The sequence below is a fragment of the Oryzias melastigma genome, linkage group LG10 (assembly GCF_002922805.2).
Source record: "Oryzias melastigma strain HK-1 linkage group LG10, ASM292280v2, whole genome shotgun sequence".
Taxonomy (NCBI): Eukaryota; Metazoa; Chordata; class Actinopteri; order Beloniformes; family Adrianichthyidae; genus Oryzias; species Oryzias melastigma.
Genome location: NC_050521.1, coordinates 14,816,697 through 14,832,583, shown reverse-complemented (window position 1 = coordinate 14,832,583; position 15,887 = coordinate 14,816,697). Strand labels below are relative to the sequence as shown.

At 39.9% G+C, this 15,887-nt stretch overlaps 2 protein-coding genes across 2 annotated transcripts in view; both read right to left on the bottom strand.

Moving 5' to 3' along the window:
• Positions 1 to 6,984, bottom strand: part of LOC118597886 (serine/threonine-protein kinase Tao-like) — a 10,382-nt gene extending 3,398 nt beyond the window's left edge. Inside the window, exons 1-7 of the mRNA XM_036213792.1 lie at positions 6,958 to 6,984; positions 6,573 to 6,695; positions 5,845 to 5,938; positions 4,490 to 4,590; positions 4,288 to 4,371; positions 4,054 to 4,115; positions 363 to 443 (exon numbers count right to left, since the gene is read on the bottom strand). Coding sequence (XP_036069685.1) covers positions 363 to 443; positions 4,054 to 4,115; positions 4,288 to 4,371; positions 4,490 to 4,590; positions 5,845 to 5,938; positions 6,573 to 6,680 — 530 coding nt within the window. The 5' untranslated portion in view covers positions 6,681 to 6,695; positions 6,958 to 6,984. The remainder of the gene's footprint in view (positions 1 to 362; positions 444 to 4,053; positions 4,116 to 4,287; positions 4,372 to 4,489; positions 4,591 to 5,844; positions 5,939 to 6,572; positions 6,696 to 6,957) is intronic.
• Positions 6,985 to 11,334: 4,350 nt separating this feature from the next.
• Positions 11,335 to 15,887, bottom strand: part of LOC112153659 — a 9,062-nt gene continuing 4,509 nt past the window's right edge. The window contains exons 7-9 of the mRNA XM_036214056.1: positions 14,251 to 14,305; positions 12,298 to 12,495; positions 11,335 to 12,228 (exon numbers count right to left, since the gene is read on the bottom strand). Coding sequence (XP_036069949.1) covers positions 11,335 to 12,228; positions 12,298 to 12,495; positions 14,251 to 14,305 — 1,147 coding nt within the window. The remainder of the gene's footprint in view (positions 12,229 to 12,297; positions 12,496 to 14,250; positions 14,306 to 15,887) is intronic.

Here is a 15,887-nt window from a genome sequence, read left to right as displayed (position 1 = left end):
AAATATGACAACAAACACATAAAGTCCTTTAATTGTGAAACAAACTAAAAATGTAATTACTACATAAAGTATCAAAGTCTATATTTCATTTTTAATTTATTGTATTTAATGTAGAAATATGCTGTTCAAATTTAAAATTGAAATAATGACAAAAACTGTATAATAAACAACATTGAGATTCTGAAAGATTGAACGGTATATCCCTATCCATAAAACAGGAAATAATAAATAAATTGATCATATACCTGGCATTATTCCAGTTACAAACTGTTCTTTCATCTGATCTAAAAAAACTACCTTCCTTGTTTGTTTTTTTAACCTAAATGTAATGAAATAAAGAAAAATAAGTAAAATAAAAATACCTTTTTTCCTCATAGATCCCACCTGTAAGGGTTTCAGGAGGCAGATAATGTATTGGTTTATTTTGATTGCCTCCTAAACCGCTGGGGAACAAAAAAAATATTTTATTATGTTGGTGCATTCAGTTAAAGGAATCATATTCCAAATGAATTACCATTTTTTAACCACAAGGCTACTGAGAAATCAGAATATCCGGCACAATATAAAAGAAAGAATCAAAATGCTTGTATATACATATTTTTTATGATTTAATAAAAAAAAAATCTAGTGGTGACAAGAACGTAAATTTAACAAAACAATTATTGTGCAAACCACGTATATTTATTATCACAAATTAAACAGAGGCAAAGTTAATACTTATAGCTATTTAAAAAAAAAGTGTTAGTCTCTTTTGCAGTCTTTTGGACTTATTTGTATGATTTCTCTTCTAAATTTCTTATTTTAGCTGCCATGAAACACTTAACAGTTTAATTGTAGTTTCTTAAAAGCCTAACTCCTTTTAAAAACATGCATTTGAGTCATAACATACATCACTGCAGAGATGCTAATGCATGCTTTTATTTTAGTCGTCTTGATTATTGTAATGCCCTGCTCTCTGGCTTACCCAAAAAATCTATCTACAGTTTACAGCCCCTTCAGAACATGACAGCACGAGTTCCGATGGGAACCAGAGGACAGGAACACATTACACCAGTTTTAAAGTTGCTGCATTGGCTTCCTGTGCGTTTCAGGATCAATTTTAAGGTACTTTTGTTGGTTTACTAAACTCTTAATTGCTCTGGACCCTCTTATTTTGGAGATTTTCTTTTAAAATATGAACTCTCGGACCCTGAGGTCCTCCAGCGATGGCCTTTTAGTTGTTGCTTGGGTGAGGACCTTGACCTACGGTGAGGCTTCGTTCCACCATTGTGGTCCTCGCCTGTGGAACAGCCTGCCAGAGAACCTCAGGGCTGCAGAGTCAGTAGAGATTTTTAAGAAAGGGCTCAAGACTCACCTTTTTAATACAGCTTTCAGATGATTAACGTACTTTTATAGATCTCTTGCTTTTGCTTTATTGTTTTAGCTAATATGTATTGTATTCATCCTAAATGCTGGTTTATGAAGCTATTTATTTTCTATTTTTATCATATCCTGTAACTGTTCTATTTAAACCTTTTGTTCTAAGCTCCAGTGTTTCCTCATGTGATCCATTTACCCCAGGTTAAGTCAGCTGTCTCTGGGGCTCGGTTTTGGTGCTCGCCTTGTCTGGGGTGGGAGGGGGTCTGCATTGCGACTTTACAGCTGTGGTGCGGGACCCCTGCCTTTCGGTTTTGGGTGGGTGCCGTGGCGATGCCCTGTGTGCAGCGGCCCCTGTGATTAATGGATCCCACTGTACTGTTTCCGCACGCAGCCAAGCCACATGTTTCTTTTATTTTATGTTGATTAATGTATTTATTGTTAATCCTTATTTATTTAATTATGGGGGGTGGATTATTGCACCCCTCCTTGAACCGCCACCTTAACGTGGTGGATGGGTTTGAGTGCTTGAGTGATCTCAGGAGCTATGCTGTCGGGGGCTTCTGCCCCTGGTAGGGTCTCCCATGGCAGACAGGTCCTGAGTGACAAGCCAGACAAAGAGCGGTTCAAAACCCCTTTATGAGAAACAATACGAAAGATTCCGCTACGTCGCCCGGATTGGCGTCACCGGGGCCCCACCCTGGAGCCAGGCCTGGGGTTGGGGCTCGGAGGCGAGCGCCTGGTGGCCGGGGCTCCTCCCACGGACCCCGGTCGGGTCCAACCCGAAGGAGCGACGTGGGATCACTCCCCAGTGGGCCCACCACCTGCAGGGGAGCTCTGAAGGGGCCGGTGCATTGTGGTTTGGGTGGCAGTCAAAGGCGAGTGCCTCGGCGGCCCAAACCCCGGTCATGGAATTTGGCTTTTGGGACATGGAACGTTACCTCTCTGGGAGGGAAGGAGCCTGAGCTTGTGCGAGAGGTTGAGAGATACCGACTAGATATAGTTGGGCTCACCTCTACGCACAGCCTGGGCTCTGAAACTCAGTCCCTCGAGAGAGGCTGGACTCTCTACCACTCTGGAGTTGCCCATGGTGAGAGGCGACGGGCTGGGGTGGGCTTACTTGTGAGCCCCCAGCTCAGCCGCCAAGTGTTGGAGTTCATACCGGTGGACGAGAGGGTCGTGTCCCTTCGCCTTCGGGTGGGGGACAGGTCTCTGACTGTAGTTTCGGCTTACGGGCCGAACAGCAGTTCGGAGTACCCGGCCTTCCTGGTGTCTTTTGAAGGGGTACTGGAAAGTGCCCCAACAGGGGACTCCGTCGTCCTCCTGGGGGACTTCAATGCCCACGTGGGTAATGACAGTGGCACCTGGAGGGGCGTGATTGGTAGGAATGGCTTCCCGAGAACGAGATCCCGACTACAAGCTGCTGAAATGAGTTTTCTCCGGAGGGTGGCTGGACGCTCCCTTAGAGATAGGGTGAGAAGCTCGGTCACCCGGAGAGAGCTCGGAGTAGAGCCGCTTCTCCTCCGCATCGAGAGAAGCCAGTTGAGGTGGCTCGGGCAACTGGTCCGGATGCCTCCGGGACACCTCCCTGGTGAGGTGTTCCGGGCATGTCCCACTGGGCGGAGGCCCCGGGGAAAACCCAGGACACGCTGGAGAGACTATGTTTCTCGGCTGGCCTGGGAACGCCTCGGGGTCCCCCCAGAGGAGCTGGAGGAAGTGGCCGGGGAGAGGGAAGTCTGGGCATCTTTGCTTAGACTGCTGCCCCCGCGACCTGGTCCCGGATGAAGCGGAGGAAGATGGATGGATGGATGGATGGATTATTGCAACATTGGGTGGGCGGGGCTAGGGCAGGATTTGCTGGGGCGATCATTTTAACATCACTCTTTTCAATGTTTTTCTTGTTTTTATGTTCAGCCTGGCTGCTCCTCTGGCTGGGCTGGGGCCTGTACTCTCCGTGTTCCTGTGCCTTCCTGCTCTTGGGTGTGGGGGGCCTCTGCGGCGGCCCCGCGTGCCCTGGTCTGGGTGTTTGGCAGGATTGCCCAGGTGGCGGTTTTTTTCCGCAGCTCCATGGCGGGTGTTGGGGGGGTCCTGGCTGCAGCTGCTGCCCCGGCGGGGGGTCTTAGCATGGGGAAGGCCGGGTGCTCTTCCCCTGAGTAAATTCCATCCCCACCCACCTCAGCCAAACATAAACACTCATCTGAGCACAGTTGTCAGCTCACCTTAGCACTAATAGTTTGTGTGACAGAATGAAAGTCTTTATCTGAATGGGTTTGTATGATGGAGCGTGTGAGCTGCAGTCACAGTTGCATTGAATACATTATGACTAGTTTAAATGTGGAGACTATTTTGGCCAACAAGTGTGTGTGCAACTATAGAGTGTGTGTGTTGACAGGCCGAGCCCATTTTAGTTTGTTTCTTAGTCCTGGTTGTTTTATGAAGTTGTTTCCCTTTGCCACCTCCACAACCTTCTTTTTTTCCGTCCGGTCCAACAACAAAGAAAAATAAATAAATAAAACATAATCAATATAAATAAAGTTTAGCATGAAATACAACAGGGGTTTATACTCAATAAATCCCTGTTGTGAAAGCAAAATCTCCCAACACAAGAAGCTCTCAGCCCACATCTGTTGGCTCAGCTGTTGCACAGGACAAGTTAAAAATAAATAAATAAATACAATTGATTAATTGATAAATTACCTTTCACTGGTTATTCCAAACCCACCCATTCTTATGATTCCGAACTTGTTTAAGAACACATTCTATAAAAGAGCAAATATGTAAAAGGTTAGCTTGTGACTGTACTTAAAAAATATGGGTTAAAAGAGAAGAGTGAAAATACACACATAGTTGCACAATTTTAATTTTAAGTAACATCACTGACATCACTGTATTGTTCTATTTATTTCATTGATAAAGAAAATCAGGCATTACCTCTGGTGTGAGATCTTTGTGAGGAGAACCTTTTTCATGAAGGGCTTTCAAAGCCATGATGATCTCAACAAACCAGCTCAGAATCTTAAATAGACACAAGAAGGATCCTTTCAATCTGCTATAGGACTGCCCTGATGAATACAATTTGGGGTAGGGGGGTTTGGGTGTTACTTCAAAAATGTTTCAAAGGCAACTACCATACCTTTTGTTCCTTAAAAGGGTCCAAGTGTTCTTTTCTGATCGTTTTAGCAAGGCTCCCTCCCTGGCAGTATTCCATAATCATGTAGCTCATGTGATTACCGCCTTTGGAATAAAAACAACAAGGTCAGATTTTATCCAGCGGTGTTTTTAACAGCTACCTTAACATAAACAAACTAAAACAGTTTTCACTTTTTTGTAGTTAGCTTAGTTGGATCCATAATAGTTCAAGGGTCCTTCAAGACTCAGGGGGACATTTTACATGAAACATACATTATACAACCAAAAGTTTCGGCTCACCCATCCAAATGATCAGAATCTGGTGTCCTAATTACTTGGACTTGCCACATGTTTCTACAATCAAGCACTCAGGCATGGGGACTGTTTTTAGAAACATTTGTGGCAGAATGGGCTGCTCCCAGAAGCAGATGCAGTAGTGTAAAGAGTCTGGGTTTGGAGGTTGCCAGGAGAGAACTGTACATTTTGGACTGGATTGTGCTGAGTGTGAAATTTGAAGGAGAGGGAATGATGGTGAGGGTTTGTTTTCAGGAGTTGGGCTTGGTCCTTCAATTCTGGTAAAACAAACTTTGAATGCTTCAGGATACCAACATATTTTGGATCATTACGTGCTCCCAACCTTGTGGGAACAATTTGGAGCGGGTCCCTTCCTCTTCCAACATAACCGTGTATCAGTGCACAAAGCAAAGTCCATAAAGACATGGAGGACAGAGTTTGATGTGGATGAACTGGACTGGCTCCCACAGAAACCTGACCTGAACCCCATAACACATGTGGGATGATTAGAGTGGACACTGAGAGCAAGGCCTTCTCCACCAACATCAGAGTGTGATCTGACCAATGTGCTTTTGGAAGAATGGTCCAAAATTCCTATGAAGACACTCCTCAACCTTTGACATGCTTTCTAGAAGAGTTGGAGCTATAATGGCTGCAAAAGGTGGACCATCATCATATTGAACTCTATGGGTTAGGAATGTGATGGGAATTCACTTCATATGTGAGTCAAGGCAGGTGAGCCAATAATAAGCTGTTTTTACGTCACAACAGCTATGCTGCACATACGCAAAACCCCTCATCTGGCCTTATCTGCCAAGCTCAGGTGCCAGAGAAGAAAGGATGGCATCTTCTCATTGACTGCGGTCAAATGATCAGTCGTTCATATTTTTGTGGTCAAATTGGCCGTCACTGGATTTTTTTGTGCAAGTTTCAGTCTATGCTTCTGGCAGCAGGGCTGGGATCGCTGGAAAATCTTGAGACTTCTTTTTTTTGTTTTTTTTTCTTTAATAATCCTGGGATAAATACTAAGCAATCAGAAGCTTGATGGAGTTTTTCAAAACTTACCCTTAAAACCCTTGATGTCCAAAAGATGTGAATGGTTTATCTTCTTGAGGGCTTCATTGCTTGAAGCTAACTCTTTATCGTCTTTTTGGTGTAACTATACATAAGAAGCAACATAAACGCATTTTCAGTGTTGAATAACAATACATAAAAAAGAATGTCTTGCTATTTTATATTATTACTTATACATTAGTAATTAATATGAAGAGAAGAATTAGATTTAAATAATTAAAGATAATAGTTCAGAAATACTTTTATAACAGCCCCTTCTGAGATATTATATATGCCATTTAATATGTAAAATATATATTATTAAAACCAGTCATGATCACCCCTGTTCTGAAGGATAGGTGTTCACTAACAAACGGACTAGTCATGGTGGCTAAAATGTTTATTTGCCAAGTAATTTAAAGAATTACAATAAACAAGACGGTCCAGTGAAATAGAAAAAAACCCTCAAGAATGAGATTTGGGAAGAGATTAAAACATAACAATAATAAAAGCAAAAGATTGTAGTAAAAAGAAATGAATCTGAGGAAAGCCCCAAACTGCAACAAATAAGTAAATACAACATGATATTTATCAATAACAATTACTTCGTGTTGAGTGACTGATGATATATATATATATATATTTATGTGTGTGTGTGTGTGTGTGTGTGTGTGTGTGTGTTGAGCTTTTTTTTTTTTGTTTTAAATGATAATCATAGTAAGTTGAGTATTTTCACTTACCTTCTTTATGAAAAATATGTCAAAATCTTTCGTGACGATAATATATTTGTCAGTTTCTTTTGTGATCTTGTAGCCTTCTTTTTGAAGACTGCTGTGCTGATTTCCCATCTTTGTTGTTAATTCCTTTATATAAAAAATGAAAAGAAAAAAATGTTTTCAAATATTTATCTCTTTGTTTTTTATTTTAAAAAAGTTGCTGTGAATTTCCAGTTAGAAATTAAACTGAAACCCCATTAGAAATAAACATATCTTATTTTATCTGAACATATGAAACATAAAACAACAGACACAAATAACAATTAGATAAATGGCATGTAAATTGCTTTTGAGTTTTTCTGAATAGGAAAGATTTTGAGCAGAAGGTTAAAAAATATTCTGGACTTACTCAGCTTTGAAGCAAACGTTCCAAAACCTCTGAAAGCAGGAATGACCTTGTGCATCAAGTGCTCCAATATATATATATAGAGAGAGAGAGAAAGTGAAAGTAAAATGTTGTTAGGATTTGTAGAATAAACAAGTTTTTCTAAGAGGCGAAAACTTTTTTTACTTAAAGGAAAATCATTGGAGCTAAATGAAGCTATCAAGTCAATGTCTGTACGATGTCTTTCTTTTCAAGAGACATATATTTAGAAATGTTCATCTCTGTAGGAACAGTGGTGGAGTTCGCATGCAATTTGTCAATATCCCACCCAAAAAAGTTTTAGGATTTTACACAATACACAGATATTTTAGTAGGCATGGCGAATGTATGTACAATCATCAATATAAGTAGTTACATAAGTGATGGTGTGTGTGGGTGTGTGTGTGTGTTTGACATTTTTCCATAGCCACCTGTTACGTAATAAATGTCATACAGCCATGATGTGTTATAAAATTATGTTTAAATGTAAGTTAAATTTCTCTGTCGAATCATTGTCAACCAATCGATTCATTATCATTTTGTCAGTTAAAGCTGCAGGGTGGCGCAGTGGTTAGCGCTCTTGCCTCACTTCAAGAAAGCCCTGGTTCAAATCCAGGCTGGGGGATCTGAAACAGAAACATCAACTGGGACCTTTCTGTGTGGAGTTTGCATGTTCTCCCCGTGCATGCGTGGGTTTTTTCTCCGGGGACTCCGGCTTCCTCCCACCGTCCAAAAACATGCTTCATTGGTTAATTGGTGACTCTAAATTGCCCCTAGGTATGAATGTGTGAGTGAATGGCTGTGTGATTGAGGCCCTGCGACGGACTGGCGACCTGTCCAGGGTGAACCCCGCCTTCACCCATCAGTAACCGGGTTAGGCTCCAGCACCCCCCGACCACGAAAGGGAAGAAGCGGCCAAGAAGATGAATGAATTTTGTCATTTAGAAAGGCTTTTTTTTTAAAGAAACTAATAAATGGAGAGCAGTGCCCCACTGTCTGAAGTTTCTGGGCCCTTGGGCAGACCAATCTTGGATAGTTTGGGGGATTGGTTGGTGCTGACTAGTTGATGTCGAGCCTCTGGACATCCACTCCAGCGTTTAGAGAACATCAACGTCCTGAAGCGCCAGTTCCGGGATGTTGGAACATTGCAGATGCTGAGTGGCCGCCCATGTTCTGGTGTGCCCCAACAACATTTCGGTAGACTCCCAGGTTAGGGAGGGATGTGGCCAGTTTGAGTCTTGCGTGTCCCAACTCACATCTTAACGTGGGCTGCCTAGCCTCCAGGCTGCTCATGTTTTTGAGTCTCTGAACTTGTTGGCCAATTTTTTTGCATCAGCGCAGGCTTCTGCCAGGTGAATGGCAGCTCTACCCACTGGTGGTGGAATGCCTCTGGTTCACTCTGAGGTGGTGAGGGGTAGATCTGTTTGCATCGGTGGAGTATGCTCAGTGGTTCTTACTTGTGAATGACTGGGCCCTTGGGACAAGCAGCCCATTACCACTCGGGAGTTCTGAGCATCCCTCCTAATGAGGTATACCACTAGAGCTGGCATGCTAGCTTAGTGTATACGCAAAATTGGACACCATATTGGAATGGTACAGATGCCTGTTTACTGCTGTGTTACAACTGTGTGACAATTTGTTTCCCTCGTCACAACTGTGACTTTAAGCAAAGAAAAAAAGAAAAAAAGAGGGGGGAATTTTTTAAGATACTCATCAGAATTCTCAGGATGTCAGTTATGGAAATTACCAAGCCATAAGGGCCAGTTTCCCCACTTGTTTTCCAGATATTCTTGCTATGGTTTTTGCTGCTTCACTGGATCAGATCTCTTAAACCAATATGTAAGGACAGAATTTATTTAAAAAAAGAAAAACTGTGATGAGTGTCATCCATTACTGTCCACTTCTTTCTTATTCATTCTGAGCTAATAAAGAAGGCTGCTGTGAAATGCTAAACTGAAAATTCAAGTCATACCTGGAAAAAGAAAAATGTTTTGCTTATCTAAGTCCATTAATAAACAGACAAACGTAGGATTGTTTGTTTGTTTTAAATGTTTTCCAGCCTTTTTTTTTTTTTTTTTTTTTTTTTAATAAAATGAGTGGGAATCACCTCTTACACTAAGTGTACCAATAAATACAGAGGAAACGTGAAAATAAATTGTCTGGGGTAATGTTTATTTTTCAGTATTTGTAGGTAAGATACATGAATAGTTTGAACACTGAAAATATGAAAGCACAGTTGAGTGGAATTTTTGTTTTTTGTCAGGACTTGTGGAAAAGATCCACAAGTTGTTTAAACGTTGACAAACTGAAAGAAAACGGTTGAGCGGAATTTTTTGTTGTTGTCAGGACTTGTAGAAAAGATGCATGTGTTGTTTAAACATTGGCAAGCGATATAAAACTGTTGAGGGGAATTTTTGGTTGTTGTCAGGACTTGTACAAAATATGCATATGTTTTTAAAACATTGACAAAGAAAGAATACTGTTGAGTGGAAATTGTTTCAGGACTTGCAGAGAAGATGCATATGTATTTCAACAATAGGAGAATTAAATCAGACCAAGGGTTGCAATTACTTTATTATTATTACTCATGGATAATATGCATATGTTATTAGAACATTTAGGAATAACACATGCCTCTTTTGCAATTGTGTGATGCTTTGCTGAAGTCAGAATAGTCAGTCAATCAATCCTTCTGTGACTGTATACACAAGGTAAGACTGGAAGCAGGATATGAAGAAAGATGTGGGAAATATGTTTCAAGATTAAAGTCTATGCTAAGAGTTTCTGGAATACATAGTAAAATGTTTTGTCATGTAAGCTGGTATCTTTTTGATAATTATTCTCATTATACTAATACAACTATTCGGATTGCTCTTGATCTAACATACTGTATTTTATATCATACATTAGCAATATTGTTATTTTCAGAATCTAGCTGTTGAAAATTTAACATTGCAAAGGCAACAAAGATCTGCCCACATGTAGTCGTCTACTCCACCATAGAATTCATGCCATGTGTCAGCAACCTAATGCCAAATGGGTCAAAGTGGTGCTTTACAACAGAACACAGGCACATCTATACACTCTTTTTGAAAATATAAGTCAAAGAATATAAAATTGAATTCAAAAGGATACAATGATATACCTGGAAACAACTTTATTATTAATGCAAACACAAAGAAAGAAAGACTTAAACAAAGGTGGTGAAGAAACAGCCATTTGACATGTTTCATTTGTTCTAGATCGCACTGATTTAACCACAAGCTACCCAAAACTAACATCGTTTTTTAACCTAAAAACATTTACAATTTTCCCTTATACTTCTTTCCCTGCAAAATTACCATTTGATGTTCTTAATTCAAACACATTTAGTGACTAGACAAAATCCACATATATCACAAGCATATTTCTGTTATCACAATAACATTAATTGAGTACAATAAAGTTAGAGACACTCATTAAAAACACCCATAACAGTAAGAAAGTTCCTCAAAGTAACCACTTCTCTTTTTAACTGTTGCACTGCTTCATAAAAATACTATAAATATAACACAAACGCCAGATTTATTCTTTATTTGAATAATATAGGGCAACAATATGAGGATGCCTTGGAACAAGCCTTTTTATTATTTTTATTAATGGATTGGATTTTTCTGCGCTTTTACTGAAACTCACAGCATTTACAATGTGTAACCATTATTAATTTACTCCCAATTTATACGTGTTGATGGTAAGCACCTGATGCAGCCACAGACATAGGCGAGGCTGCTAGTATGCAGCCATGGCCCCCGTGACTATCACAGCGACTTTCATACGCCAGTGGAGAAAAGGTGGAGGCAGGGAGAGTTAGGTGTCTTGCCAAAGGAAATAACAGCTATATATATATATATTCAATTCAATTCAATTTTATTTATATAGCCCAAAATCACAAAGAGATTTGCCTCATTGGGCTTCAAAATATAAACAATTGTTAAAAACTAAACAGACTACATAAACTGGTTATCCCTGCCCTTAGACCCTCCCTCCCGGTAAGGAAAAACTCCTAAAAAAACCTGAGTCAGGAAAAAAGAAGAAACCTTAGGGATAATATATATATATATATATATATATATATATATATATATATATATATTAAACAGTTTGATTCAAATGTAACTAAATTAAAATATTGATGTCCCCTCACACATTTACAATGTAAATAAATTTAGTTCAAGAAGCTCAAGCCAGAATTATTGGAATTGGGTTAATACCATCCTTTAGTCATGACCCCCATAGTATACTAGAGTTTAACCAAATGTGTCAGGATTTTGTACATTAGTGCAATGACTATGTACAAAAAGGAGAGACCAGGTAGTTTTTACTTTAGGCCTTTGGTTTTAAGCCAAATGCACAATTTTGTGTTATCCCCTCTTGTTCTTCATCTGGGTCTATCTCAAGTGTTGACATCACATTTTTCAGCTCATCCACAACTTTTTGCAGCTCATCTGCAGAGTTTCTGATTGACATGACAAATTTCATGATTTCTGATTTAATATTTTCTACTGCAGAAGACTTGTCTTCCTTCTCTGGATTGGGCAGCAATGTGTTTTGGTCAGAGGCTGTTGAAGCCTTTGCCTGTCTGATGTGATGGATTTCTTTTGCATCCATGGCAATGAAGAAGACGTCTACAGCCACAAACAAAGCAGATAGTACACCTGTTGCCACCTCTGCAACACGCACTACTCTAGATGTTTGTGCTGCAATTTTACCAATGGTTAAAACTCTACCAAGTCGGACAGCCTCTGAAACAAAACCTAGGCTTCTTCCTGCTCTAAAGCCTACGTTTTTCAGGGTTTCATTATTAAAACCATCATTTTCTAATGTTTGCTGATTGTTAGAGTCTATGGTCTCTATTCCTACAAAAATCTCCTGAAGCCAGGTGACAATTGCTTTAGTTTTCTGATCAATTTCTTTGATGATGAAGTCAACTGCTTCACGCTGAGAAGTCTGTTTGACCATTTTAGTGATGTTTGAGGCACCAGCAGTAATTCCACCAACTGCACCCACCCCTACACCTACGCCAGTAACAATGAGAGAAGCTCCCAAAGTGAATGGGGTCAGTATGAGCCCTACAATTGATGTGATTCCTCCTACTACTCCGATCACTCCACCAGCAAGACTGCCAATGCTGGTCTTTTCATGAACTGTCTCCAAACCATCAGCCAGATCTCTTAGTGCATTTATTTTGGTCTGGAGCTTCTCCACTGTTGCTTTGCACTAAAAAGAAGCAAAATAGATTTATGTCATTTTAGTGGCTGACTTTAATAATATGATAAAATGATATACCTTTTCAAGAAGACATATAAGAACAAAGGGACGTCCAATGATTTCATCAGCTGTTGGTCTGTCTTCAGGGTTTTTTTCCAGCATTTCCCTCAGAAGTTGACGAAGATCTGATGGGAACACTTTCGGGAGTTCTGGGTTGGGTTCACTTATAATCTTTGGGATGAGGTTGAGGGATGAAGATGCAAAACCTTGAGAGAACTGATGATGAAAGCAATTTTACATTAAAGAAAATGCTGTAATTTTCCAAAGATGATAGTAGGGAAAACATAATATATTCTTCAATGTGTGAAATATTATAATTTCTAAAAGCTAAACTACCACTTCTCTGATGCTGCAGAAAAATGCTTAAGCCATAATCATCTGGAACAATTATTGTTCATTAGCCTTTAGTTTCACCCAACTGCTGCATGTTTCATTTTTTGACAATGTTTGATAACCCACTGCAGTGAAAAACCTTACAGAAGATTGTGTGCACAGCATAATTGGGCACAATCCAAATTCTTCCCTTCTCCTTAGCCTTCCCCTTAATTTGAAGTGGCTGTTGAAATTGAAGTTGCGTCCAGGATTAATATTTTTTAAATCCAACCATCCAAAAGTCCACCGTTGCGGTTTAGCCGCAACTGTAGTTTTTCTTCACGTTTGTGCACTCTGAAGCACAGACGTTTACATTTAAATGTAAGTTATGACTTTTTGTTGTAGCGTGACCTTTTTTAAAGTTATAAAACGGCTGTTATGTATATTTGAGCGCTGGAAGTTCTGCTCTAATGCCAACGGACCGGCGATTATTGATGACGTCATCGAACAACAGTCACGTCCAAAATATTAGACACCATTTTTTCGATCACCCTCCGTTTGGAGGGCTAAGTTAAGGGAAAGGTCTAAGGGGAAGGAAGAAGGGAAGAATTCGGATTAGACCCAAGTTCCTGTTTAAACTTAGAGCCTATAAAACTGTTTTTTTTGTTTTGTTTTTTTTTTTGCTTCTCACCATCGATGCCAAAAGGTCAAAGGGATGAATCAAGCAAAAAAAAAAAAAAAATCATTTTAAATTGATACAAGTATCGGCAAACGAAAAATTGCGATATATATCAGCAAATTGATTATTTTTCCTAAACCTCTACTGACTCCTGGCAGAAATGGTTTGCTTTAAAGCTCTTCAAGAGGGTGGCCAGAGCCATACACTCCACACACTGATCCATTCTTCTTTAAGCTTTTGTATTAGCACAGATAAAATAACTGCTCTTTTAAAATCAAGAAGAATAAGAAAACAGTTTAAAATATGTATTTTTGATCCTTTCATTTGTGATGGATGTCCACTCTGCTCTTCTCATTTGCCACCCGTTTAGAATCTTCTGGCCCCATCCTGCTTTATGAAGTGTTATAGCTTCACCACTGGTTATAGAGTCAGATGAAATACTGTTGCCTCACCTAAAGCTCAACTTTTTTTTTTTACTTCTGATCCAAAGATTGAAGGTATATATATATATAGTATATATTAACTCTAAAACAGTAAGATATAGAGAATCTATGGGGAAAAAAAACAAGTAAACAAACAAGCGAAAAAAAATGCAACGACAGTTTTTTTTTCCCCATGGAGTTCACAGTTGACTATTGCAAGATGCTGTTTGTTTTGTTGGCATTTTAGTTCACACAATAGAAAAACTACTACAACAACTGACAGTGTTCTGATACTTACTAGGAGTTGTCCCACAAAAAAAGATCAGATGATGAACTATAACATGTAGACCAGAAATTTCTGATGATCATATTTCAAAAGTAAGTTTAAACTAACTGATTATTCCATGAGCTTTTTGCTCAGTAGCTTTATTGCCCACTGCTCAATATTTCTGCATAATCACCGTAATATTGCAGTGCAAACATGTGGTGAATATTTACTTCTTTATAATTGCAGTAATTAATTAAATAAATGTTGATAAGTTGCAACTGGTAACTTACCGCTGGTTTTTTGGTACATAGCTCATAGAGTATGCATCCAGCAGACCAGATGTCACTGAAATTAGAGTACATTTTGTGTAAGCAACAACGATAATGTGAGCAACTAGACGTACGTCTTTATTTTTGACTCAAAAACTTGCAAAACATTGAATTTCGGTCCCTGTTGGCTCAAAACTGTATGGCTGGATAGCTCCGATATTGCTCCTCATTTTCGTTGGCCTGCTAATGTTAGATTGGGTTGTGAGGGGCTGTAAGCTTGCAGGAGGGAGTAAAAAACAAAGAGATGATGGGAACTCATCCTGGGTCAACAGTCTCGGCAGAAACTCAAAGCAAAATTCTAATGAATTTTTACTGCTCTCCACAATTGATGTCCTAAAAAACAACACTGTTCTGTTTTTTTTTTATTTGGACTAAAAACAACATAATTAAAATTAAAAGACCATTTGAAACACTTTTGCGATTGATCAAAATATGATTGGAGTGGGATTTTTAGAAAAAAATATTTAGGAATTTGGAAAAATTTTAGAGACAAATTTAACCTTAGACCTGTGGAAGACCAGCACTGCCTGAACAACCTGAAGATAAAAGAAGCAAAATTATGCAAAAGCCTTACAAGCTGAGAAAGGCTTGCATCTCTGGTATTTAAAAAAAAAAAAATCTTTCTGATCTATACAATGACATGTCATAGTTTATTTGATTCCTATTTGGACTTTCGTTGTGTACTGCCAGGATATCAACTCATCTTCCAAGGTCAGAACTTGCAAGCCACTGAACTTGGATCCCAACTGAAAGAGCAGTGATGTCCAAAGTGTGTTCCACAGGCTGATGACAGATCATAGTGAGTATTGATCTGGCCAACAACCCCTTCCAAAATAATATGCAGAATATGGCCAACTGCTCTTTTGGAAGGAGCGAAGAATAAAAGTAGAATAAAAATGTTATATTTTTACTAGGGCTGTCAGATTTGTCGCGTTAATTTCGCGTTAACTTGACATGTGCATGACGCCGACAATTTTTTTGACGCATTAATCGCAGATTCTCTCATACGTGCCTTTCCATACCACACGCGCGGGCGTCCCTCATCGCCCTCTAACTCACCGGCTGCTCTCACTAGATCACGGTCGGGTCTCCAACCACTGAGCTACTAGCTAGAACCGGCCCGGCGCCAGAACACGGAGAGCTCCTGCACCCTAACCCGGCTCCGGTTCGCGTCCAGTACCACGTCTGGTGGTACCGGCTTGCATCCGGCGCCGCGTCCCGAGGGCTGCGGACCCCCGACGTTCCGAACAGCAAGCGCACCGGGGGACGTTTTAAATGTAGTTTAAACAACGCCAGTTATTTATAGATGAAAAGATAAATTTTAGCTTTAAGTGTGCGGCCCGTTCCTCTTTCGCCACGCGAAAATATGCAAATTATCCCAAAGTTCTGGAGGTTTAAGTGTGATTCAACCCCACCATAGCGGTCTGTCTGCCGGCATATTCATGGCGTGAGCTCTGCTGGACAAGTCGCTGCATCGAGCTGCAGCCAGAGAACATGGCAGCAGCAACACACTGTCAAACTATCCACAGTGTATCCCGCTTTTCTCAGTCTTTAATGTTTTAAAAAACAAAAGTTCATTGGAAATGATAAATCTCTAT